The sequence below is a fragment of the Giraffa tippelskirchi genome, chromosome 7 (genome assembly GCF_054371585.1).
Source record: "Giraffa tippelskirchi isolate mGirTip1 chromosome 7, T2T-mGirTip1v1.2.pri, whole genome shotgun sequence".
Lineage (NCBI taxonomy): Eukaryota > Metazoa > Chordata > Mammalia > Artiodactyla > Giraffidae > Giraffa > Giraffa tippelskirchi.
Genome location: NC_137281.1, coordinates 77,098,707 through 77,123,076, shown reverse-complemented (window position 1 = coordinate 77,123,076; position 24,370 = coordinate 77,098,707). Strand labels below are relative to the sequence as shown.

At 37.8% G+C, this 24,370-nt stretch overlaps 2 protein-coding genes across 5 annotated transcripts in view; one reads left to right on the top strand and one right to left on the bottom strand.

Annotated features, from left to right (window-relative positions):
* HOMER1 (homer scaffold protein 1) overlaps window positions 1-24,370 on the top strand; it is a 213,948-nt gene that overhangs the window by 154,150 nt on the left and 35,428 nt on the right. The window contains exon 11 of one of the 4 annotated variants that reach the window (XM_081505963.1): window positions 10,240-11,135. The exons of the other annotated variants lie outside the window; for them this stretch is intronic. Within the exon in view, the coding sequence (XP_081362089.1) occupies window positions 10,240-10,413 (174 nt within the window). The 3' untranslated portion in view covers window positions 10,414-11,135. Of the gene's footprint in view, window positions 1-10,239; window positions 11,136-24,370 lie in introns of those variants that run through there. 4 annotated transcript variants of the gene reach the window in all.
* JMY (junction mediating and regulatory protein, p53 cofactor) overlaps window positions 1,119-24,370 on the bottom strand; it is an 80,932-nt gene continuing 57,680 nt past the window's right edge. The window contains exons 7-11 of the mRNA XM_081505954.1: window positions 23,838-23,924; window positions 16,433-16,528; window positions 14,647-15,244; window positions 13,306-13,616; window positions 1,119-6,278 (exon numbers count right to left, since the gene is read on the bottom strand). Of these exons, the coding sequence (XP_081362080.1) occupies window positions 13,309-13,616; window positions 14,647-15,244; window positions 16,433-16,528; window positions 23,838-23,924 (1,089 nt within the window). The 3' untranslated portion in view covers window positions 1,119-6,278; window positions 13,306-13,308. The remainder of the gene's footprint in view (window positions 6,279-13,305; window positions 13,617-14,646; window positions 15,245-16,432; window positions 16,529-23,837; window positions 23,925-24,370) is intronic.

Genomic DNA, 24,370 nt, shown 5'->3' with positions numbered 1-24,370 from the left:
TTCACAAGGATGGACTGCCATATACTATGTTGAGATCTGAATTAAAGTCCATTCATTTTGAGGCTGAACGTGATATTCTATCATTTTGGCTAAAGCATGTGTATTAAGTTCATTCTCTAAACTCTCGTAGAAAAACCATCTAGTAATCAAAGCCCTCTATTTCGTATACATTTATGGAGGGAATACAAAGGAGTGAGGTCCTTCCTTGGGAGAAATGGCTCCCTTAACCCTGCTGCTGCTGCTGCTAAGTCGCTTCAGTCATGTCCGACTCTGTGCGACCCCATAGATGGCAGCCCACCAGGCTCCGCTGTCCCTGGGATTCTCCAGGCAAGAACATGGGAGTGGGTTGCCATTTCCTTCTCCAATGCATGAAAGTGAAAAGTGAAAGTGAAGTCACTCAGTCGTGTCCGACTCTTCACAACCCCATGGATTGCAGCCTACCAGGCTCCTCCATCCATGGGATTTTCCAGGCAAGAGTACTGGAGTGGGCTGCCATTGCCTTCTCCCTAGAGACGGAAAAAGTGCCATTTCCTACTTGGCCCATCATTTTATAAATGAGGGCTTGAGGAAGGGAGAAGGGAAGGAAAAAAGGATGTAATACAAGAACGTGGACCTTCTCAAGCAGAGACGAGCCCTGGTTAAAAAAAAAAAAAAGAAAACCGAAACAGCCACCTACAAAAACTCAAATTATCCAAGGAGATGAAACCGATTTGAGCTATGTGGGGTACGGAGAGGGACTGGAGCCCTTACTCAGGCCCCAGGTGGAATCTGAGACCTAAGTCCATTAATGATGGACCATTTAGACTCGTGCCTCTTTGTGTCAGGGCTGCAGCAAGGCAGCAGCAGCTCAGGGAACCTACTAGGCTCTAGTTAAAAGAGTCCTGTTACTAAATGTGAAAACAACAACCTCCCCCAATTTAGATGATCACAAATTGACTGCTAAAAACATTTCTAAACTGTATTTTGTTACAAACAGTGGTCAGGAAGAGGCAGAGGTACAGAGGTGGAGAGTTTGAACCCTGCTCATCATATAAAAACAAATGTATAGCTTGCTTCTTCTTACTAGAAAGAAGTGACATTATATACCACCGCTGTGATTTTAAACAAACAAAATGAGCTTAACTCAATAAATATCTTTTATTAAAGAAAAAAAGAATATTGTTAAGCACCAAAACTGTATGTTGTTACGTTGCATGTACAAGAAGAGAAAGGTGATTGCAATACTTGGTGTACAAGTATTTAACTCTAAAGTCATGAGTGTAAAAAACATGAAATACAAAGCGATACAGTCATTACAATGCAGAAAGTTGCACTAAAGAGCAAAAGGCAACAGTCAGAACATTATCGGATATCTCATAGTATTGCTCTAAATGCTTAGGTTTTTTTTCTCTGTACTTTTAATACTTTAGAATGTTAACTGAGCATATTTAAGTACTGTAAATCTGCAAGAGCTGCCATTTACAATACATTTTGTACAGTGTCCATTTTAATGTAATGGTGTTAAAGCCATCCTGAAAAGCCAAGAGCACAACGTGCTAGTGTTTTGCCTCTACCATTATAATATTGCACAAAGCTAGTAAGTGGAGAACTGGTTTGCCATTAAAATTTTCATTTAACCGGAATGGCTAAAAGACATGTCAGTTTCATTAGCCCTAATGGGCTTTTATTCATGCAAAAGGATCGGTAGCCTTCAGTTTTTCATAAATTATATATTATGGTTTCACACTTGGCAAGACATACAGTACAATAAGAAATTCAATGGCGCAGTGGGGATCCTGTCCAAGTTGAGGAAGTCGGAAGTCACTTGCATGGGTTGTACTGTCTACCCTTCTTTGGTCACAAATGAAGGGAAAATGTCATCTTGTGATTATGGAGAATTCTTAAAACCAATACAATTAGTATTGGGAAAAGCTAGAATAACTTGTTGATAGTTAACCATAGAACATGCAAGTTTAAAAAACAAAACTTCCCTTCTTAAAATTGAACTCTTTAACCAACACCCATACCTTTTCTATACATCTCAAATCACTTTCCAGAGACTTTCCTGAACTCACCAATCGGAGCCTCTCTCAGTCACACCTGACCGGAAAACCCCAAACTTGCTCCTTCCCCTCAAAACAGGACTGCTTGACGATTCAGTGTAACACTGATAGTATGCTTAATGTATCAGCCTCAGAGGTATTTTATGTACATACACCTTACAGTGGTGTAATTCATGTGTTTGCAGAAGGAGAGGGACACTTATGAATTTGGAATTCAATCAATTAAATCCCTCCACTATCAAGCTGTACATTTACTGTGGGTAAAACAGAAAATTTTAGAATGCACATATCTCTGAAATAATTCAATAAGCAAACATTAAACACACACACACACACACTCTCACAATTCAGACTCCCTCTCTCGCCTTTTTAAAAATCCTTTGTTTACATAGATGATAGTTTAGGCAGCAATATAAACTCATTTTGTAGGAAAAACTTTTAAATTAGATTATATTTATAGGATAAAAAATATCATTGCTTCATTTTACAAAGCAATTAAGCCGAGACTCTTTTTATGTGCTTTAAATAAAGAGCACTTTGCAGCAAAGTTCAGAAATAACTACTGAATTGTTCAGTAGCACTAAATGAATGCAACATGCTCCACAGTAAGGTGCTTCTGCTTTCTTACCATCTTCCATCTAAAACCAATCTTGTGATCAACTCTCTAACACTAAGCATTGTTCTATGCTAACCAATAAATGGGAAATAAAATCTGTTTAAAATGCACATTTAACTTTATATTATTTAAATTCAGTGCAAGAATTAGGTAAAACTTGTTTGGGTTTCTGCTTTCACTATCAAATGCATGCGTGATAACTGTATCTGCCACAGTTTTTAAACGTTTTATAGCTGTTCAAAAAGACTTTTTACAAATAACTTGGTATTATGTATATAAATTTATAAATTTATACACACAATGAATGCAATTTAAAAACAGTCTTAGGGAATGTATAAATTTAAATGTATTAATTGTATACTGGTCCCATTTCAAACAGAGAAGGTGCTGCCCATTCATTTTTGTTCCACTGATACAAGAGTTTTAATTCTTAGTGTCTGCTATGGCCAAAGTATGCTTTTCAATCTAACACATTTTATGACAGAGAGAGGTCATGCCTTAAGTTAACAAATACTGCTACATATTTCAGCTTTGTAGAAACAAGGCTTCTTTTCCCTCCCTCATTATACAGAGTAATAAATTTTCTGTGTGTCCATATAATAAGAAAAGCCCCCATATTTTTCACTGTGGAAATACTACTCCTGATCAACTGTTATAGCTGTACATTTTATAGAAATGTCTCAGTTCTACAATGAAGAACTAAAGAATGATTGTTTTTATGCTGCTCAGAGACTCAGTAAGCCTGTAAAATATACATTAAGTGAGCAATTCTCATCTTTTACAATTCTTCTTTAGCCAGGTATTTCTTCCACATACTGCTGCTACACTACAGTACCATTAGGATTTTAAATCATTAGGAATACTTTTTCTATACAGGCCTTGTTGATTATATGTACATAATTTTAGTTGTATTAGTAAAAGAAATATTTAAAATTGACATTCAAGTGGGCAGTAACATTAACCTCCAAACAACTAAGTCAACACCTACTTGTTTCCCTATTTTAAGTATAATGAGTTGAGACTCGATTGGTAAGTTAACTTATAAATTGATTCAGGATAAGCAAGCAGCTGTCTGGGGATTTTTGATATGGAAATGATATATCAACAGCAATATAACTGTCAAATAAACCACATTAGTAGTACGGGCAAATTTGGAACTGGAAACATGATCATATATAAGCACCGTCCTACCTAAATATATACAAATTTAATACTAAGGGCAGAGATGCTCATTTTTTTAGGGGCAAAGATAAAAAGGAAACCATACTTGATATAAATTTTGGGGGGCTCTGAAACTGATTTTTAATTAACATGAGGATTCAACTGGACAAACGGACTGCAGTTATCTGAAACTCAATTTATTATTAGTGAGAACTCCAAAGGTTGATGACCTAGAGTAACATGTAATTTTGTGGAAGGAGGAAGCTGAATCTGGAGGAGGGGAAGTAGATGTATTGGAGAAAGTTGTTACCACAGAATGGCCATTGAGAGCTGCTAGTGAGATTCTGCTTTAACCTACTATCTTCAGGTGTGAGGACAATCTTCAGAGCGCTGGAGTGGCCTGTGCTTACAGCCATGGATTCACTCCTAAAGGATTCATATGGGTCTGAACACCCTGCATCACTTGGTAGAGATTTATTACAACATGGCTCAGGAAAACAGGTTACAGGACCCTTTTAAAAGGGAGCACTGCCTCTTGATGGAACCCCAGCTGTAACACTAAGTGGGTAGCTATTCCCTCTAGACATATTAAAGTTCCAGTGCTTCTGCTGTTACTATGACACCAGATCCTTCTGTATTTTTCTAAATGTCAATAAACGAAACAAATCCCCCCCAAAAACATGATATGAACAAGCAAAGGCATTAAAATTGATACATGATTTAAGATTTGCAAATGTGCTAAAAAATTTTTTTTCAAATATATCAATCAAGTCAATCATTAGGTTAAAAGGCATGTTTCAATGCATTGCTGAAGGTGTGTTACAAAAATCTATAACCCACCTCCACTGTAATCAAGAGACTGAGTTAACTATATTAAACCTGTACTTCTAATATTCTCAGACAAGGTGTGAGAATGATGCTAGAATAAAGCCAATATATTGTGAAAATGCTCATAGTCTCATCAATAAATACATTACCAACATTTAAACAGATTTTTAAAAAATATAACCTGTTGACAGAACATTATCTCCATAATTATTTTAAGAGAAATAACATTTTCAAGTGACAAAGGTGTGAGCATAATTTTTCTTCAGGATCACCAATGCAGATACATTGGAGGACTTTTACTCCAGGACGGCTTTCTGGGTCTAGGCCATAGAATTGCCTCAAAGTTCATTTTGGTACATCAGCCATTCATGTACAGGTCAAGACCTGTCTTATACAGAATCACACTTACAGAGTACTGTAAACTGGGCTCCAACATATCTACCTTCATTCAAGCCCACAGCAGTCCTTCTGAGAATTCATGCATTCTTCAGGACTCCATTACAGCAAAATCGGCACCTAGAGCTACATACATATGTTTAAAAATTTATTGACAATAACAAAGGCTGTCTCCCAAAATTCAGCTCAAAGCATGTGAAGAGTGAAATGCCAGTCAAAGAGGCTTTTCTACCTGTCTACTTTCTGCACATTTGTAGAGCATGTTTTTCTCCCACTGTGGAACATAAAAATAAAAACTTAAATGGTCTGTGTTAAAAGGACTTAAGATCTGCATCCCTACTATTGAACCCTGATTTGTGATTCTCAATAGGAAAGTCATGTTGAGTTACAGTAATCAAGCAATAGTTCAAACGAAAAGGCTAAAAATAATTTGAAATATTATCAAATTACAAAGTATTGCTTCTCATAAACAAAGCTGCACATAAAATTCAAACTATTATAAATTCACAATTATGAAGAGCTATTTTTAAAAGCATGGAAATTTTTACTTTGAAACTTTACAAACTGTTACGTGTGTGGGCTTCTAAAAATATGCCATGTTAAATGTATCAAGTCATGGTAAACACATTTATAGGTGTATCTCCATGGTTATGTATCTTTTCAGATGTTGTTGAACATCTTATGAAAATCCCTTGGAGATGAATAATGTGCGAATTGTCAGTGCATTTCCATCTGATTCTTCCAATTTCTACCCTATAGCTATCACGATTAACTTCTTTTTTCAGAGGGTCACACTATTTAAGCTGATACAGAACAAACTCATATCTTGGGCAGGTGACTATGCAGTGCACTGAACGATGGATTTTAAAGCAGTCTCAACACAGCTCACAGTAGATCTGTCAACCCAGTGTTTCTTCCAACTCATAGCGACCCCGAGCTTTACTGGCCACTACAAGGATGTAAACGGGTGGACAGGGGGGAAGGTGCTTAAAAACAGGAATCTTCAGAAGGCCGTTTCTTCGTTGCAGTCAGGAACATTGCACATCTAAAACTCACTTTAACCACCATCTACTGGAATGACTGGAAAAGTGGTAACTTGCCCGTTGTGCTTCCTTTTTCACACCACTGAGCCAATACATTTTGGATCTAATAGAATCCAGTCGTGGAACCAAATGTTTACAATTTTTCAAGAGCCAATGTTCAACTGTAGGTGTTTTTTCGTTCTGCTGAGTTACCTGTGTACAGAGTAATACAGTATATTAAAAAGAACGGCGTACAAAAGACATTGTGTATATATGTTCCCCGATATCTTTGAAAAATCCAGCATGAACAATGATGGTTTTTTTCTTTTAAATGGCCTTTTTATACCATTTGGCCATTATAAACGACCATTTATACCAGATGATGTATAGAAAACATCAAATAAAAGTGAGAAACAAAATAATAGATCTTAATCACTGTTAAAACGTTGCATGTCAAGATTACTATAGTTAACACTGCTGTAATATATAGGCAAGTTGTTAAAAGGGTTCTAATCACAAGGAGAATATTTTTCTTTTTAAGATGGAGGTTAGCTGAACTTGCTGTGGTAATCATTTCACAATATATGTAAATCAAACCATTATGCTGTGTACCTTTAACTTATGCAGCGATATATGTCAGTTACTCTCAATAAAGCTGGGGAAAAGAGTTTTTTTAAAGATAGGTTCACTTTCACTTTTCTTCCTTTTACTCTTAACATTTTATGTCAAAACTTACACACAAAAAAGAAAAATAAAATTTAAAATCTTTGCATCATAAACTGACAGTATTATAAGAACTGTCAAATGGCATCTTAAAGTACACCAGTGAGAGTTTTCATAATGAGATTTGGAAGACAGTGTTAGTATTGGTCTTTAAATGGATGCTTTTAGCAGGACTTTTTAAAATTCAAAATAGTTGTGTTTGAGACTCATGCACTGATCCACGACACATGAGAAATATATATATGACCTATTTGTCAGATAAAAGCTGACACGTTGCTTTTGAGCACTTGAAATATGTCTAGTATGACTGAAACTGATTTTAATTTGGTTTAAATGAAAATCTTGTATAAAATATTTTTCCATTAAGCAAAATTTGGTTGTTTTGGTATAGCAATTTAACCAATGAACACTTGGCAACCAAACTGAGATGGTGCTACTATTAAAGATGCCATACCAAAAAAAAAAAAAAAAAAAATCTAAACTACATTGTGGAATTTTATACTGAATATATCATGTAAAATATTACTAAAATCAATTTCCCCCATCATCTTTAACTTTTTTAATCTCACATATTTCTATTGGACAACATTGTTATAGTTATTTCGTAAGTTTAAGAAGCGCCCGACAGGAAACAAAACAAATAATAAAAAATCTATTCAAATACATATATTTCCTTATGTTTAGAAATTCCTTTCAAGGACACTATTACCTATGGCTAGATAGATCTAAGATGAGCTTTTAGAGGAGGGTGAAGCTAAGCATGTCCAGGACCTTAAGTTTTTACTTAATGAAGTTTTAAGAAATTAGTTCTTCAAAAACAAGTACATAATTATGTTATTTTAAATCTACAGGAAAGAAACCGATTAATAGGAAATACAAATTACAGCCTTTTAGCCACCTGTAGAAAAGTACCTAAAAATTCAGAGCCTTTAAAATGACTAAAACCACCCACAGGCAGTAATACATAGCCCTTTATCAATCGCTGCTCAACTGGAAGGGATTACAACTAGTCTATAGTTTGCTTCATACGCTAGTAAAGTAATGCTTAAAATTCTCCAAGCCAGGCTTCAACAATACATGAACTGTGAAATTCCAGATGTTCAACAATACATGAACTGTGAAATTCCAGATGTTCAAGCTGGTTTTAGAAAAGGCAGAGGAACCAGAGATCAAATTGCTAACATCCGCTGGATCATCAAAAAAGCAAGAGAGTTCCAGAAAAACATCTATTTCTGCTTTATTGACTATGCCAAAGCCTTTGACTGTGTGGATCACAATAAACTGTGGAAAATTCTTCAAGTGGTAGGACTACCAGACCACCTGACCTGCCTCTTGAGAAACCTATATGCAGGTCAGGAAGCAACAATTAGAACTGGACATGGAACAACAGACTGGTTCCAAATAGGAAAAGGAGTACGTCAAGGCTGTATATTGTCACCCTGCTTATTTAACTTCTATGCAGAGTACATCATGAGAAACGCTGGGCTGGAAGAAACACAAGCTGGAATCAAGATTGCCAGGAGAACTATCAATAACCTCAGATATGCAGATGACACCACCCTTATGGCAGAAAGTGAAGAAGAACTAAAGAGCCTCTTGATGAAAGTGAAAGAGGAGAGTGAAAAAGTTGGCTTAAAGCTCAACATTCAGAAAACTAAGATCATGGAATCTGGTCCCATCACTTCATGGCAAATAGATGGGGAAACACTGGCTGACTTTTATTTTTCTGGGCTCCAAAATCACTGCTGATGGTGATTGCAGCCATGAAATTAAAAGACGCTTGCTCCTTGGAAGGAAAGTTATGACCAACCTAGACACCATATTGAAAAGCGGAGACATTACTTTGTCAACAAAGGTCCCTTTAGTCAAGGCTATGGTTTTTCCAGCAGTCATGTATGCATGTGAGAGCTAGACTATAAAGAAAGCTGAGTGCCGAAGAATTGATGCTTTTGAATTGTGGTGTTGGAGAAGACTCTTGAGAGTCCCTCGGACTGCAAGGACCGATGCTGAAGCTGAAACTCCAATACTTTGGCCACCTGATGCGAAGAGCTGACTCACTGGAAAAGACCCTGATGCTGGGAAAGACTGAGGGCAGGAGGAGAAGGGGACGACAGAGGATGAGATGGTTCGATGGCATCACCGCCTCAATGGACATGGGTTTCGGTGGACTCTAGGAGTTGGTGATGGACATGGAGGTCTGGCATGCTGCGGTTCATGGGGTCACAAAGAGTCGGACATGACTGAGTGACTGAACTGATAGTTTGCTTCTGGTGTAGGATACATTTAGTCTTTATAGTTACTTTGCCACTGTTCCAGCTCATGCATTTTCTGGCAGTATTTCACTGTTCCTCTTAACATTATACTATGTATCAGTCATGAACAATCAGCCAAATCAGGAAGATTCTAGGCAATTTTCAAAGGATTATTCACTATTGACAGAAACATAAGGTAAGGACCTAGCAGAAGCAGAAGAGATTAAGAAGTGGCAAGAATACACAGAAGAACTGTACAAACAAACGTCTAATGACCCAGATAACCACAATGGTGTGGTCACTCACCGAGAGCCAAACATCTTGGAGATGTAGTCAAGTGGGCCTTGGGGAGCATCACTGTTCACAAAGCTAGTCGAGGTTATGGAATTCCAGCTGAGCTATTTAAAATCCTAAAAGATGAGGTGCTGCATTCTCAATGTCAGCAAATTTAGAAAGCTCAGCAGTGGCCACAGGACTGGAAAAAGTCAGTTTTCATTCCAATCCCAAAAGAAGAGCAGTGCCAAAGAATGTTCAAACTATTGTACAACTGTGCTCATTTCACATGCTAGCAAGGTAATGCTCAAAATCCTTCAAGCCAGGCTTCAACAGCACAGGTACCAAGAACTTTCAGATGTACAAGTTGGATTTACAAAGGCAGAGAAACCAGAGATCAAATTGCCAACAAGCTAGACAGCCTATTAGAAAGTAGAGACATCACTTTGACAACAAAGGTCTGTATAGCCAAAGCTATGGTTTTTCCAGTAGTCATACAGATGTGAGAGTTGGCCCATAAAGAAGCCTGAGTGCTATAGAACTGATGCTTTCGAAATGTGGTGTTGGAGAACTCTTTAGAGTCCCTTGGATTGCAAGATCAAACCAGTCAATCCTAAAGGAAATCAGTCCTGAATATTCATTGGAAGGACTGATGCTGAAGCTCCAATACTTTGGCCACCTGATGCAAAGAGCCGACTCACTGGGAAAGATCCCGATGTTGGGAAAGGACTGAAGGCAGGAGAAGGGGACGACAAGGATGAGAATGGTTATTAGGTTGGTGCAAAAGTAATTGCAATTTTGCACTGCTGAAGTTTACCATTTGGTACTGGAATACATTCTTAAATGTGATTATGTTATATATCATTTTAATGCACATTTCTCACTTTATGTTTTTTGCTAATAACTTATTACTTGTTTTAAACTAGGGAAATGATGTTAGATTTTCTTATTCAAGTTCAAAATGGATCATAAAGAAGTGGAGACAACTTGCAACATCAACAACACCTTTGGCCCAGGAACTGCTAATGAACGTACAGTGCAGTGGTAGTTCAAGAAGTTTTACAGAGAGGATCGAAGCTGATCCTCTTACAACTGCATGAGAAGTTGCCGAAGAACTCAACATTAACCATTTTATAGTCATTTGGCATTTGAAGCAAATTGAAAAGGTGAAATAGCTCAATGAGTGGGTGCCTCGAGAGCTGAACAAAAATCAAAAAAGAAAAAAATTATTTTGAAGTATTACCTTCTCTTATTCTACACAATAACAACAAACCACTTCTCAATTGGATTGAGAGTGTAAAGAAAAGTGGATTTTATATGACAACTGGTGACAACCAGCTCAGTGGTTAGACTGAAAGGAAGCTCCAAAGCACTTTGCAAAGTCAAACCTGCACCAAAAAATGTATTTGGTAGTCTGCTGCCCATCTGATCCATTACAGCTTTCTGAATCCCACTGAAACCATTACATCTGAGAAGTATGCTCAGCAAATTGATGAGGTACACCGAAAACTGCAATACCTGCAGCCAGCAACGGTCAACAGAAAGGGTCCAATTCTTCTGCACGACACCTGACTGCACATCACACAACCAACGCTTCAGAAGTTGAATGGATTTGGGCTACGAAGCTTTGCCTCATCTGCCATATTCACCTGACCTCTCACAGACCTATGACCACTTCTTCAAGCATCTCAACAACTTTTTGCAGGGAAAAGGCTTCCATAACCAGCAGGAGGCAGAAAATGCTTTCCAAGAGTTCATCGAATCCCAAAGCAAGGATTTTTACACTTTAGGAATAAACAAACTTATTTCTTGTTGCCAAAAATGTATTGATTGTAATGGTTCCTATTTTGATTAATAATGTGTCTAAGCCTAGTTATGATTTAAAATTTACAGTCCGAAACCACAGTCATGTTTGCACCAACCTAATAGATAGCATCACTGACTCAATGGACATGAGTCTGAGCAAACTCTGGGAGATAGTGGAGGATAGAGGAGCCTGGTGTGCTGCAGTTTATGGAGTCATAGAGTTGGACATGACTTAGCAGCTGAACAACAAATTCATTATGGACATATTCTTAACACCTAATATAAGGTAATTAGCAGCCCAAAACTGTAAATAACATCCAAGCCACTTGAATATGTGAAATGTGTGCTTATGTGAAGTTCTAGCTGTGGGATTATGTAATCAGTGTGCCAACATGGTAGTTTCTGGATAGGTTTAGCAGCTTACTGAGAGGCTACATGCAAAAGGGGACAAGGGGATGGGTAGCAAGCATTGTGAAGTGGGACACAATTTGTAATCACCCAGTGTGGGGATGGTTCCCAATCAGGCACACCTGAGTGTCTAGACACACTCACACAATGAGTGGACATGTTCACATTCCTTTACAAAGCACAGTGTACATATGTACAAGCACAAAGAGCTTGAAATTATTTTGGGATCCAAAAACAGTACATGACTAATAATTAAGGCCTCCACACCTAACAGGGAAAAAGGATGCCACCAGTCCCAAGACTCATGGCCATAGCAGGACAGTGTTACTATCAAATGCTGGTTGGAACACACTCAGATTACACACGGCCGCCTGTCAGTCTTCATGCTTTTGTCAAGCTGCTGATCGGGCAGGTGCTGGTGGGGAGGGCCAGGGTTGGAAGTGCAGAAGCAGAACATTTTTTCTGACAGCGCAAAAGGATAAAACTGCTTTTAGTAATATTCTGACATATCCAAAATAGTATCTTCCAACATCTAATCAATATTTTTTTAAAGAACTAATGACAGTTTGTTTTGTTTTTTTGTAGTAAGTCTTTAAAATCCAGATGTATGACTCTGTATGTATCAGTTCTACTTGGACAGGATCTTTGGGAGTGAAGGCCATGAATCTGCATTTTTAATAAGCTCTCTTGGTAATTCTTAGGATTTGGCACCGAGATTCTTAAAATAACTGTGCTAAGGATAAGTTTCTCATTCCTCTACCTCACCTACTTCCCCCTTTTTAGTGAAGACCATAGAAACATTCCATCAAGAGAACATAATGATTAATAGAATATTCGTGCATATTTCATATCTGTACAAGTATTTCAGCTATGGTCATACCAATTCAATATACTATTTGATTTATAGCACGTGTTATCTTTGCGTGTGTGTGCTCAGTCACTCAGTCGTGTCCAACTCTGCGATCCTCTGTCCATGGATTTTTCCAGTCAAGAAATACTGAAGCGGATTGCCATTTCCTACTCCAGGGGATCTTTCCAACCCAGGGATTGAACCTGTGTCTCTTGCATTTCCTGCATGGCAGGTGTATTCTTTGCCACTGTGCCACCTGGGAAACCCCTGTGTTATCTTTACCAATTCTATATATTTAGCATAATTTGTGCCAAATAACTACACAAATTAGCTTATTAAAATGTACTGGGGAAAACTCTATTACCTTGGGAGAATACCAACACCCACAGGGGTAACTCAATAAGATATTCATACAATTTTGTATAGATAATGCAGTAATTATGATAAGTCATAAATGATAAACTTTAAAGGCTTAGAAAGCTAAATAATTAGACAATGCAATTAGATTCCTTTGTGGGAAACCAACAAAATATCAAGATTCAATATGCATAACTGTTTGCAACTGAAACATCTAAGTCAGAAAAAGCTTTTCCTATTTTTTTTGGAAGCTAGAGTAAGACTATCACTTTACTAGAGTAAGACTATCCTTTTTACTTGCATTATAGCTTATACTGAAGAAATGTTTAATGTGCAGGACATAAAAAAAAACACAGCATTTACAAAGCAACATCTTTGTAAAGCATTTTTTCTTGTTATATTTCTGGAAACTACAGAAGTAAAGCCTAAAGTTTACAAATTTATGATCCAGGCTCTAACTGACCTATATAATAAACAATGACCCTCAGACACAATGAAATATGACAGACCTCATCATCCAATATAAAAACCTCTATACTGAATGCTACTAAAGAAAAGTAAGGCCATTTACTTGTTAATTTTCCCAGTCTGTGCAAGGCAAAGCCTCCTCTTCGTCCTCTGATTCAGGGGATGCTTCTTTGATTCTTCTAAGAGCTTCATGGATGCTCCGTGTTAGAGGGTCTGTGTCAGGCAGAAGCGTGAAGGATTCTCTCAAGACTTCCTTCTGTACCTTCTTCAATTTTACTCCCTTTCTTATTTGTGCCAAGATGTTATTACTATCATCTTCATCAGGAAAAGGAGGCAGAGTTCGCTGTTCAACCTTTTTCAGATGGAAACTACCACGCTTCAAGGAAGCGAGCACCTCATCCATGGGTGAGCTCACTTTAGAAAATGGAAGAGAACAAACAGCTAGTTAGGACTGCGCCTAAGAATAGGGAACTGTATAACTTTTAAGACTTTAGGACTGTGACAGCCCAGGAGGCTGAAAGCACATCGATAGAAGGGACCATTAAGCATGGACAGAACTTTGTCAGAACACAGAGAATACTAACTATGTTTGTTTAAAAAAAAAAGTTCCAAGACTCAAATTCCATGTCAAGCATTAGTAGTATTTCTATTGTTTCCTGTGTGAGAGACGAGAGCAGACTGGGAGCTGCGAGTGGGGATGATCTTTAGTAATATTATAGTTGAGACTCCTAAAGGGTTTCCATAATACAAAAGTCCAATCTAATTCAGACAGTGACTGGATTACACATTTAATTAAAGAAACTTAAATTCTGGCTCATTATGGTGATTATTTTCTTTTTTTAAATAACTTTCACATATGACATTCTACTTGGGTTATGGTAAGAAATATCCTACAGGATGGTCTCTTAGATTAAAATTTAATACACAGATAAAATAGTCTCTCCATGAAAGTTAAAGCTCCTTAAGAGCCAAAATTACTCACTATTTCAAAAACAGCTTTATGAAGGCATATCTGAAATGTGCTTTTCTTCTTTGCTTCTTTATACAACAACATGCCAGGGTCCTCAATAAATATGTAGCCAAATGTTACATGGATCTGCCAATGTTATTCTGACCAGACAGCTTCCCTTTTTGTATATTTCTGAGATATAAATCAGATTCTAACATAAAAGGAGCCACCTAAAATATGTTACCAAAGTGATCAAGTCAAAAGATAAAATTTTAAAAACATGCCTAAGAGCTCAAGCAGGCCCACATTTATTTGTGTCTGCACCCATCTGCAAACATGGGTTGGTAAGAATTCTGCCAAGGTGAGACCTTGAGAACCTGTCTGCTATCAAATAATGTTCAAAAATACAATGTTAAAGCTTTGTAACGTCTGAGGAAAAAAAGGTCTTTAACTGTATGCCTCAGTCAACACATGGACTCAGTGTCTTTAACTCACCTCTCCTCCTCTGCAAGCCTTCAGCTGTCTTTCTAAGCTTCTTCCTGGCGCTGACGAGCTGGCTGCTGTCAAAGAGGTGTGCTGAGGGGGCACTGGCTGACTTTGGGATCCTCTTCTCACTCCCCTCTATCTGGGGCAGGCCTTTCTCCAGGGTCTCTGGGGCACCGTCCTGGCCCACGGGCAAAGGCGGCGGTGGGGGTGGGGGTGGGGGTGGGGGAGGCGGGGGAGGCGTGGGAGGCAGAGGAGGTGGGAGCGGACCCACTGGGATGGAGCCTGCTTTGCAGTCAACAGTATTTAACAGTGGAAGAGACACAGGGGGAGGCAGCTCAGAGGTAACGCCGCTGGGAAGTGATGAGGTGGCTTCAAGTTGTGCTGATGAATGACCTTCAAGTGGGGTGAGGCTCTGGGCGTCTGCTGTCTGTGATGACCGGAGCTTGGCCCTTCCTTCGTCCACTCCCTCCCTTTTCTCTTCGACCTGTAGCACTCCTGGCAGGCTGTCACACTGGTCTTCACAGGACACAGGACTGGCTGTACTTCTTCTTCTTGCATGAGCCAGTCGCAATCGGGTTGATTTAAGTATGACCTGGCCTGGGTATCTCTAAGAAATTAGAAGTTATTATAACTCATTAGATTAGAATTTATGAACAAACGGCTGTTTATTTTCTCCATCTAATGCAAGGTGTTATTTTAGAGCTTTTGTGATTTTTCAGGGAAAAAAATACAGAAAAACAAACATCAAAATGTAATACCTTACAAAAAATTATCACCAAACTCTCTTATTTGCTTATCAAATCCCTATAAAAAGACCCTTAGTAATAAAAGTACTACCTTAAATGGAAAAATATTAGCAGTGTAAAATTCAAAACAAATGATGTCAAACATATATATGCTATTTTATTGCTAAAAAACTATTCTTAGTTTCTTACATGTATTTTCCAAATGCTCAGACAAAAATTAAAACATTAATGTTATCAAATGGTTAAGTGGTATTTTTTTTAAAGCTCTGAAAACAATACATGCATTTTATGAAAAAATTCTGTAAAGCAATTATCCTTCAATAAAAAAATGAATTTAAAAAAATGACGAGAATCAACCTACTAAAAAAAAAAAGAAAATGCTAAAATTTGTTGGGAGTACTGGTACACAGAGCTCCAATCTTTTTACTATGGTAAAACATAGCCATAATGCATTTGGTAAACAACATTTTCTTAATACAAGGCTTATCCCTTTGTTAAGGACCCCATTCTCACCTCACTCTTTCACTTGATCAAAAGCCTCCTTCTCCTGCAAGGAGATCCTTCAGAATAAAGAGGAGAAGTAAGGCTCTTGAGTAGCTGCTAAGAACTAAAACTACCGAGTTTAAGCACACGCCTAGGAAATGCTTAGCTGCTGTAGTATCACTATCTGGAGTCATGGATTAGCTTGGCAAGAAACCCGCTAAAGCATTTCTCATGTATGCTGATCCATCTTCTAATTCTCCCACTGGTCAGATTATTACCACAGGCTGATGTGCACAGAATTAATAACAAGTTGATGCTTAAAATGGATGGTTAGTTACTAGCTAACTTTTATTAAACTCAAGAGGAATCCAGACTTCCCAAAGGCCCTGACTATTCCTCTTACACCACTGAAATGGTGAGCCAAGACTGCCATGACTTGTAATTGTTTTCTAAATAACAAAAGGAAAATCAAGTTTTTCTCATAAAACAGATGTTACAATAGGAGTATGTATGTAGCTTGGTTTAAAAAGCAATGAACAATAATAAATTGACCACACTTTCACTACCTGTTTAAAATTTCGAAGTCTATCCAGTGTTTTCTGTCTTTCTTGGCTAACCCAGGCACTTTTTCTTTCTTCTTCATCATGTAATTTATCTCTTTTCTGGTTAAAAAAAAATTAATAGTAATTCCATTATGATGTGTCCCACTGTATTTTATCATTAACAGAAAAAAAGGAGAGTTCTCTCAATATATATGCTGTATTACTCCAAAGAATGATATGTTAAGCAATGTTTTGTGGCATGAAACACTGTTAGCTTTAACAGAAATGAAATTGTTTCCCTTTCAGCATGTAATACCAATTAAAAGATGTTTACTCTGCAAAGTAAAATAATATTTTCTCTGAACTGAAAAATATTTCATATTTGCGGTTCTAGCTTTAGCTGCTATACTCTGCTAACTCAAATATTAATAGTTGACCTTAAAAAATAACCACTAAGTAATTTAGATATTATATATAGGTTAAGCCTGGTGTTCTGCAGATAATGTCTACTATTACTGGACCTGTTCCTCTTGCTACAAATCTGTGTCTTAATATCTCATTCATTTTTTTTTCTTCTCATTCCCTAATCCCAAACTGGGAGTACACTATCATCCACCCAATGTTGGTCAAGTTAAACATGAATTCCTCTTCCTAGAGGAAAGAAAGTGGAATTCTTGGCAGGAGGTTAAAGACTAGAAGTAGTGTTTTTGATAGCCTCACTACTGAAGGTCAGGTGACAGATATGTGGTTCTCACCGATGGAATGCACTGAAGAGTGCTACTATGGCCAACCACTTCCCCAGAGGGATGTACTATCGCATACAACAGAGACTGGTTTTATCTCTTGGTTAGGTGGCTTGGATCCTTTGTATAGAAATCAGCCTCTGGATTCATGATCAGGGTGGGGCAAGGGTGAGTAAAGATGAACATCCTTCCATCTCTTCTTGTGGCAGGTCAAGAAGACCTGTTCCCTTTAGAGGGCTCTCACTGGGAGAGTTCGCAAAAGCCATTTATTGGTAGGTTAAGTCAGGCAGTCCAGAATGCCATATACAATGCTTAAGGTTTCCAGATGGGAAAATTTGAAAAGATATGACTTGAGTTCATTAAAAGAAATAAAGATCCCATGCAGATTCTCTCCTTTAGAGAGGAAAGCCTGAATGGCTCAAGGACACAGTGAGGCAAGAACTTATTCCAACTCCTCACCCCTACTCTGTATTCAGTTCCATTTACACAGCTGAGCCAGCAGAAGGGAGGAATGAAAAACTCTCATATGCACATGTGGTAACCACCTGGAATGGAAGTGGGCATGTGCGTTCCCACACTGGGATACAGACCACAGAACGCTTGGGGACAAAGGATCTTCTAAGGCCTTGTCTCAGAGATGAACAGAGTTTTCTGCACTTACAGGGTACAATCTAATGCATACAGAGCTTAGTACTTGAGAAGAAAATTAAGTTATCTAAAAGATACTCAGCGTTTCAAACTGTGAATCTGCATCTCTAAACATAATAAATAGTTGGATTTTCAGAAATAGTTGAAATTCAGAAATAAAACTGGTCAATCATATTGCTGGTCTGTTAGCAGATATATCCAGAGTCAATCTTACTATTATCTAAAAGACCCCAAATGGAAAGTTTCAGACATGTTCAGGTATGAACTAATGGGTTTATATGGATTTTTCATAGAGCATAGTATTACTGCAACTGAAACCAACAGGCCTGGGTTGAGTATCACCTCCTATTTCCACCCCTTGCTAGCTACTGGCAAGTCATTTAATGAAGATAATCTACCCTTTGGGCAGGGAGTGGTGTGTATTAATCACTCAGTCGACCCTTTTGGGGGTAGGTAGAGGATACTTACTAGATGGTGACACAAGGAGCCTTGAGTTTCTGTTAACACTGTTTGTCAACCTGGGTGCTGGTTACATGCATATGTTCATCTCATGAAAGTTAAAACTTATGAGCTATGCACTTGTGTATGTGTGTGTGTATGCATCTGTAGATTGATAAAGGTGGTTTAAAATTGGATTTGATCTAAGCCAACTTTCATTTTCCTCTAGCTTTGCATGTTAAAGAAAGGTGGCTTCGTTCTCCTACAATGAGGTATTCCACCCAAAGTCAGTAGTAGGCAAAATTACTAACATGAGGCAGATGACATTTATCTTTGAGATTTCCCCAAATATCAATTTCCTCGTTTTTACTCATCTTTGCCACATGAAATTCTTTGAGAAAGGATTTGACACCCATTCAGTCTAAGAAGCTAATTAGCTACTCCATTCACAAAAGTATTGGCATTTTATCAGAATCCACAATCTTCATGTAATAAGAAACGCATTCTAAGTGTGGAATCTAATAACAAGCAGACAGCGTAGGTGCCGATAGTGATAACAGGAGGCGTTCTTATTCATTGAATTCTTAAGCTGGCCCATAGTCTGACTTTCCTTACAAAGCAGCTCTTGACCCATGAAAACAGTAATGAAAAATAAAAATACAATAAATTTTCTGTTAATTTAAGATTATTTTACAGCTTACGGGTAGTTTGGTTCCTTTTTATGTGTTTAAATTCAAGAGTTTTAGCTGTGTGCCATAATGAGCTTGAGGGATAACATCAAAACCCCTACAGCAGCAGCTAACATCACTCAATCACAACAGATTAGAAGCTTTCTTGTTAACACATCAGGAAAAGACAAATCTCTAACCACTCCTTTCAACACCACACTGGAAATTCTAGTGAATGCAATAAGAAAAATAAATAAAAGGTACATGGATTGCATTCAAGAGAACTAAATTGCCTTTATTTGCATATGACATGACTATATATAGAAAATCTGAAGAAGAACCAAAAAAATATGACTAGAACTAATAATAGGAAAATTGCAGGATATAGGGTTGACATATTGGGTTGACCACAAATTAGGCTAACCTAGTATAAAAGCCAATTAGCCAACTGCTTTCTAATAAAACAGTAATGAAATGCTGGAATAAACCTTTTATATTATACCTACAGCACTATTTACATTCAGTTCAGTTCAGTTGCTCAGTTGTGTCCAACTCTTTGTGACCCCATGGACTGCAGCACACCAGGCTTCTCTGTCCATCACCAGCTCCCGGAGCCTACTCAAACTCATGTCCGTCGCGTCGGTGATGCCATCCAACCATCTCATCCTCTGTTGTCCCCCTCTCCTCCCCCCTTCAATCTTTCACAGCATCAGGGTCTTTTCCAATGAGTCAGTTCTTCGAATCAGGTGGCCAAAGTATTGGAGTCTCAGCTTCAGCATCAGTCCTTCCAATGAATATTCAGGACTGATTTCCTTTAGGATGGACTGGTTGGATCTCCTTGCAGTCTAAGAGACTCTAAAGAGTCTTCTCCAACACCACAGTTCAAAAGCATCAATTCTTGGCACACCCCAAAAAAGAAGACAAATTTAGGTATATATCTAATAAAATGTGCACAAGATCTATATGGCAAGAAAACTTTCAGACATGTTTAGGTATGAACTGATGGATATTTATATATAACTATCAGTTCAGTTCAGTCACTCAGTCATGTCCAACTCCTTGTAACCCCATGGACTGCAACACGCCAGGCTTCCTTGTCCGTCACCAACTCCTGGAGCTTGCTCAAACTCATGTACATCAATCGGTGATGCCAACCAACCATCTTATCCTCTGTCGTCCCCTTCTCCTGCCTTCAATCTTTCCCAGCATCAGGGTCTTTTCCAATGTGTCAGTTCTTTGCATCAGGTGGCCAAAGTATTGGAGCTTCAGCATGAATCCTTCGAATGAATGTTCAGGACTGATTTCCTTTAGAATTAAATGGTTTGATTGAATGCTGTCTAGGTTGGTCATAGCTTTTTGTCCAAGGAGCAAGCGTCTTTTAATTTCATGGCTGCAGTCACCATCTGCAGTGATTTTGGAGCCCCCCAAAATAAAGTCTCTCACTGTTTCCATTGTTTCCACATCTATTTGCCATGAAGTGATGGGACTGGATGCCATGGTCTTAGTTTTTTGAATGCTGAGTTTTAAGCCAGCTTTTTCACTCTCCTCCTTCACTTTCATCAAGAGGCTCTTCAGTTCCTCTTCGCTTTCTGCCATAAGTGTGGTGTCATCTGCATATCTGAGGTTATTTTCTCCCAGCAATCCTGAGTCTAGCTTATGCTTCATCCAGCCTGGCATTTTGCATGATGTTAAATAAACAGAGTGACAATATACAGCCTTGACGTATTTCTTGTCTAATTTTGAACCAGTTGGTTGTTCCATGTCCATTTCTAACTGGTGCTTCTTGACCTGCATACAGGTTTCCCTGGAGGCAGGTAAGGTGGTCTGGTATTCCCACCCCTTTAAGAATTTTCCAGTTTGTAGTGATCCACAAAGTCAAAGGCTTTGGTGTAGTCATTAAAACAGAAGTAGATGTTTTTCTGGAACTCTCTTACTTTTTCGATGATCCAATGGATGTTGGCAATTTGATCTGATTCCTCTGCCTCTTCTAAATCCAGCTTGAACATCTGGAAGTTCACGGTTCACATACTGTTGAAGACTGGCTTGGAGAATTTTGAGCATTGCTTTGCTAGCATGTGAGATGAGTGTAATTGTGCAGTAGTTTGAACATTCTTTGGCATTGCCTTTCTTTGGAATTGGAATGAAAACTGACCTTTTCCAGTCCTGTGGCCACTGCTGAGTTTTCCAAATTTGCTGGCATATTGAGTGCAGCACTTTCACAGCATCATCTTTTAGGATTTGAAATAGCTCAACTGGAATTCATCACCTCCACTAGCTTTGTTTGTCATGATGTTTCCTAAGGCCCACCTGACTTCGCATTCTAGGATGTCTGGCTCTAGTTGAGTGATCACGCCATTGTGGTTATCTGGGTCATGAAGATCTTTTTTGTATAGTTCTTCTGTGTATTCTTGCTACCTCTTCTTAATATCTTCAGCTTCTGTTAGTTCCATACCGTTTCTGTCCTTTATTGTGCCCATCTTTGTGTGAAATGTTCCCTTGGTATGTCTAATTTTCTTGAAGAGATCTCTAGTCTTTCCCATTCTATTGTTTTCCTCTATTTCTTTGCAGTGATCACTGAGGAAGGCTTTCTTATCTCTCCTTGCTATTCTTTGGAACTCTGCATTCAAATGGGTATATCTTTCCTTTCCTTCTTTGCCTTTTGCTTCTCTTCTTTTCTCAGCCATTTGTAAGGCCTCGCCTGACAACCATTTTGCCTTTTTGCATTTCTTTTTCTTGGGGACGGTCTTGATCACTGTTTCCTGTACAATGTCACCAACCTCCACCCATAGTTCTTCAGGCACTGTGTCTATCAGATCTAATCCCTTGAATCTATTTGTCACTTCCACTGTATAATCATAGGGATTTAGGTCATACCTGAATAGTCTAGTGGTTTTCCCTACTAGTGGTTTTCCTTTCTTCAATTTAAGCCCATATATAACTATATGTAGTTCTATAACTATAACTCTTATAAAAGAAATCAAAGAAAAACTAAATAAAGAGATGCTCTGTTCATGTGTAGGAAGACTCACTACTGTTAAGATTTCAACTACTCCCATCTTGAGCTATACATTCAGTGCTATCTTAATCAAAATCTCAGCTCTTATTTTAACGTTTGTTTGGAGAGGCAAAAACACCTAGATCAATGGAACAGAATAGAGAGCTTAAACAAATATAATCAACATATCCTTAAAGGAGCAAAGAAAATTTCATGGAAATATTGCAGTCTTTTCAGAAAATGGTGCTAGAGCAACTAACCATCCACATTTAAAAAAGAAGAAAATGGGGAGGGGGTAGAAAATTTAGTCCTACACTCTTCACAAATATTAATTAAAAATGAATCACAGAATTAAATATAAAATGGGAAATTATTAAGCTTGTAGAATATAACATAGGAAAAAATTTATGACCTTGGGTTTGGTGGTGACTTTTTAGATACAACACCAATGATACATCAAAGAAAGATTTGGTAAGCTGGATTTCATTGAAATTGAAAACTCTCTTTTGGGAGATACTGTTAAAGAATGAAAAGGCAAGTCACAGATTGGGAGAAAGTATTTTCAACAGATATATCTGAAAGGGGCTATTATCCTGAAGAAAACAAATAACCTAATTAAAAATGAAAAAGTAACACTTACTAAAGAAGAGGTACAGATGGCAGATAAGCCGTGTGAGAACATGCGCAACATCATACAATTAGGGAAAAGCGAACTAAAACCAGCTTTGAGATATCACTACACACTTACTAGAATGGCTAAAATCCAAAACAGTGACAACACTAAATGCTGGGGAGGATGTGGAGTAAAAAGAACTCTATTCACTGCTAGCGAGAATGTAAAATGGTGTAGGCACTTCGGAAGACCATTTGGCAGTTTACTACAAGGTAAGCATACTCTTCCCGTAAGATCCATCATACTCCTTGTGATTTACCCAAAAGAGCTGAAAATTAAATGTACACACAAAACCATTCCCACGTTATCAGATTTACTCCTAATTGTCGAAACTTGAAAGGAAGATGTCTTCACTAGATGAATGGACAAACACACTGTGGTACATACAGACAACGGAATATTACTCAGTGCTAAGAAATAAGCTACCATGCCATGCAAATAACACAGAGGAACCTTAAGGGCAAATTACAAGTTACATAAGCAAATATGAAAAAGCTACATAAGTGTGTGATTCCAATTAAATGTTCTGGGGAAAGGCAAAACAAAAAGATCAATGGTTGCCAAGAGTTTGTGGAGAGAGGGGTCTGAAAAGGTAGTACAGGGAATTTTTATGGCAGTGAACACATTCAGTGAATACATTATTCAATACTGTAATGGTGTATTCATGTCATATATTTGGCAAAACCAACAGAATGGACAAGCACTAAGGATAATCTCTGGACTCTGGGTGGTAATGATGTCAATGTTGATTCAGACTGTAACAAATGTAACATTCTTGTGTGGGGTTTTACTGGTAGGGGAAACTGTGCTATAACGAAGTGTATACATAATTGGCCCTCTGAATCTGTGGGTTCCACATACTTGGATTCAAACACCCTTGGACTGAAAATACGCAGGGAGGTAAAAAAAAAAAAAACAAAAAAAACACAGAAGGTTCCAAAAAGCAGAATTCAAAGAATTTGCCCACTGGCAACTAGTTACATCACATTTACATTGTGAAGGTATTATAAGTAATCTAGAGATGAAGAATATAGGAGGACGTGTGCAGGTGATATGTAAGTACTATGCTATCTTATATAAAGGACTGGAGCATCCAGAGATTTTGGGGATTGAGGGATGCGGGCAGGGCAGGTATCCTGGAACCAATTTTCCCACTAATGCTCACATCTAGCTGTAACATTTTCTTAATCTCTGTAGATTTTATTCACTTTGAGATATGTAAAATTCAAAGTTTTATTCTAAGTTTTCCAGAATGCAAACTTACTAGTTGTACTGTGTGGTGGGTTCTATACTCATCTTCACTCCGAAGGCGCTGTTGGAATTTTTCATTGTGTTTTGCAATACAAATTTCCTAAAAATACATGAAATGTGTTTTTTTAATACAAGTGAATAAATTAAATTTTAATCTTAACATATACCTACACAATAAAATATCTTAGTGCTTGTCTAGAACAAGATGTATAATACAAGAAAGTATAATACAGATATGCTAATTCTAATCACATGAAAATATATTAAATAAGAGATATGTGCTCTTTACAAAATAACGCACTATCCTATCATCTGGCAACTTTGCAGTAGTACCAGGCTGTCTTCATTTTCTCTGGGTCCTATAGAGATACAAGGGTTAACATTAATTTCCAACACTTTCAAAGTTATACCAAAAGATCACTCTTCTAACCTCATTAAGTCATATATGAGTAACCTTTCAAGCCAGGAAGCTGTATTTTAAAGCAATTGTTTTATCACTTTCCTATCTTCACCCACACTCAGTTGACTCTATTGCCTAAAAAGTAT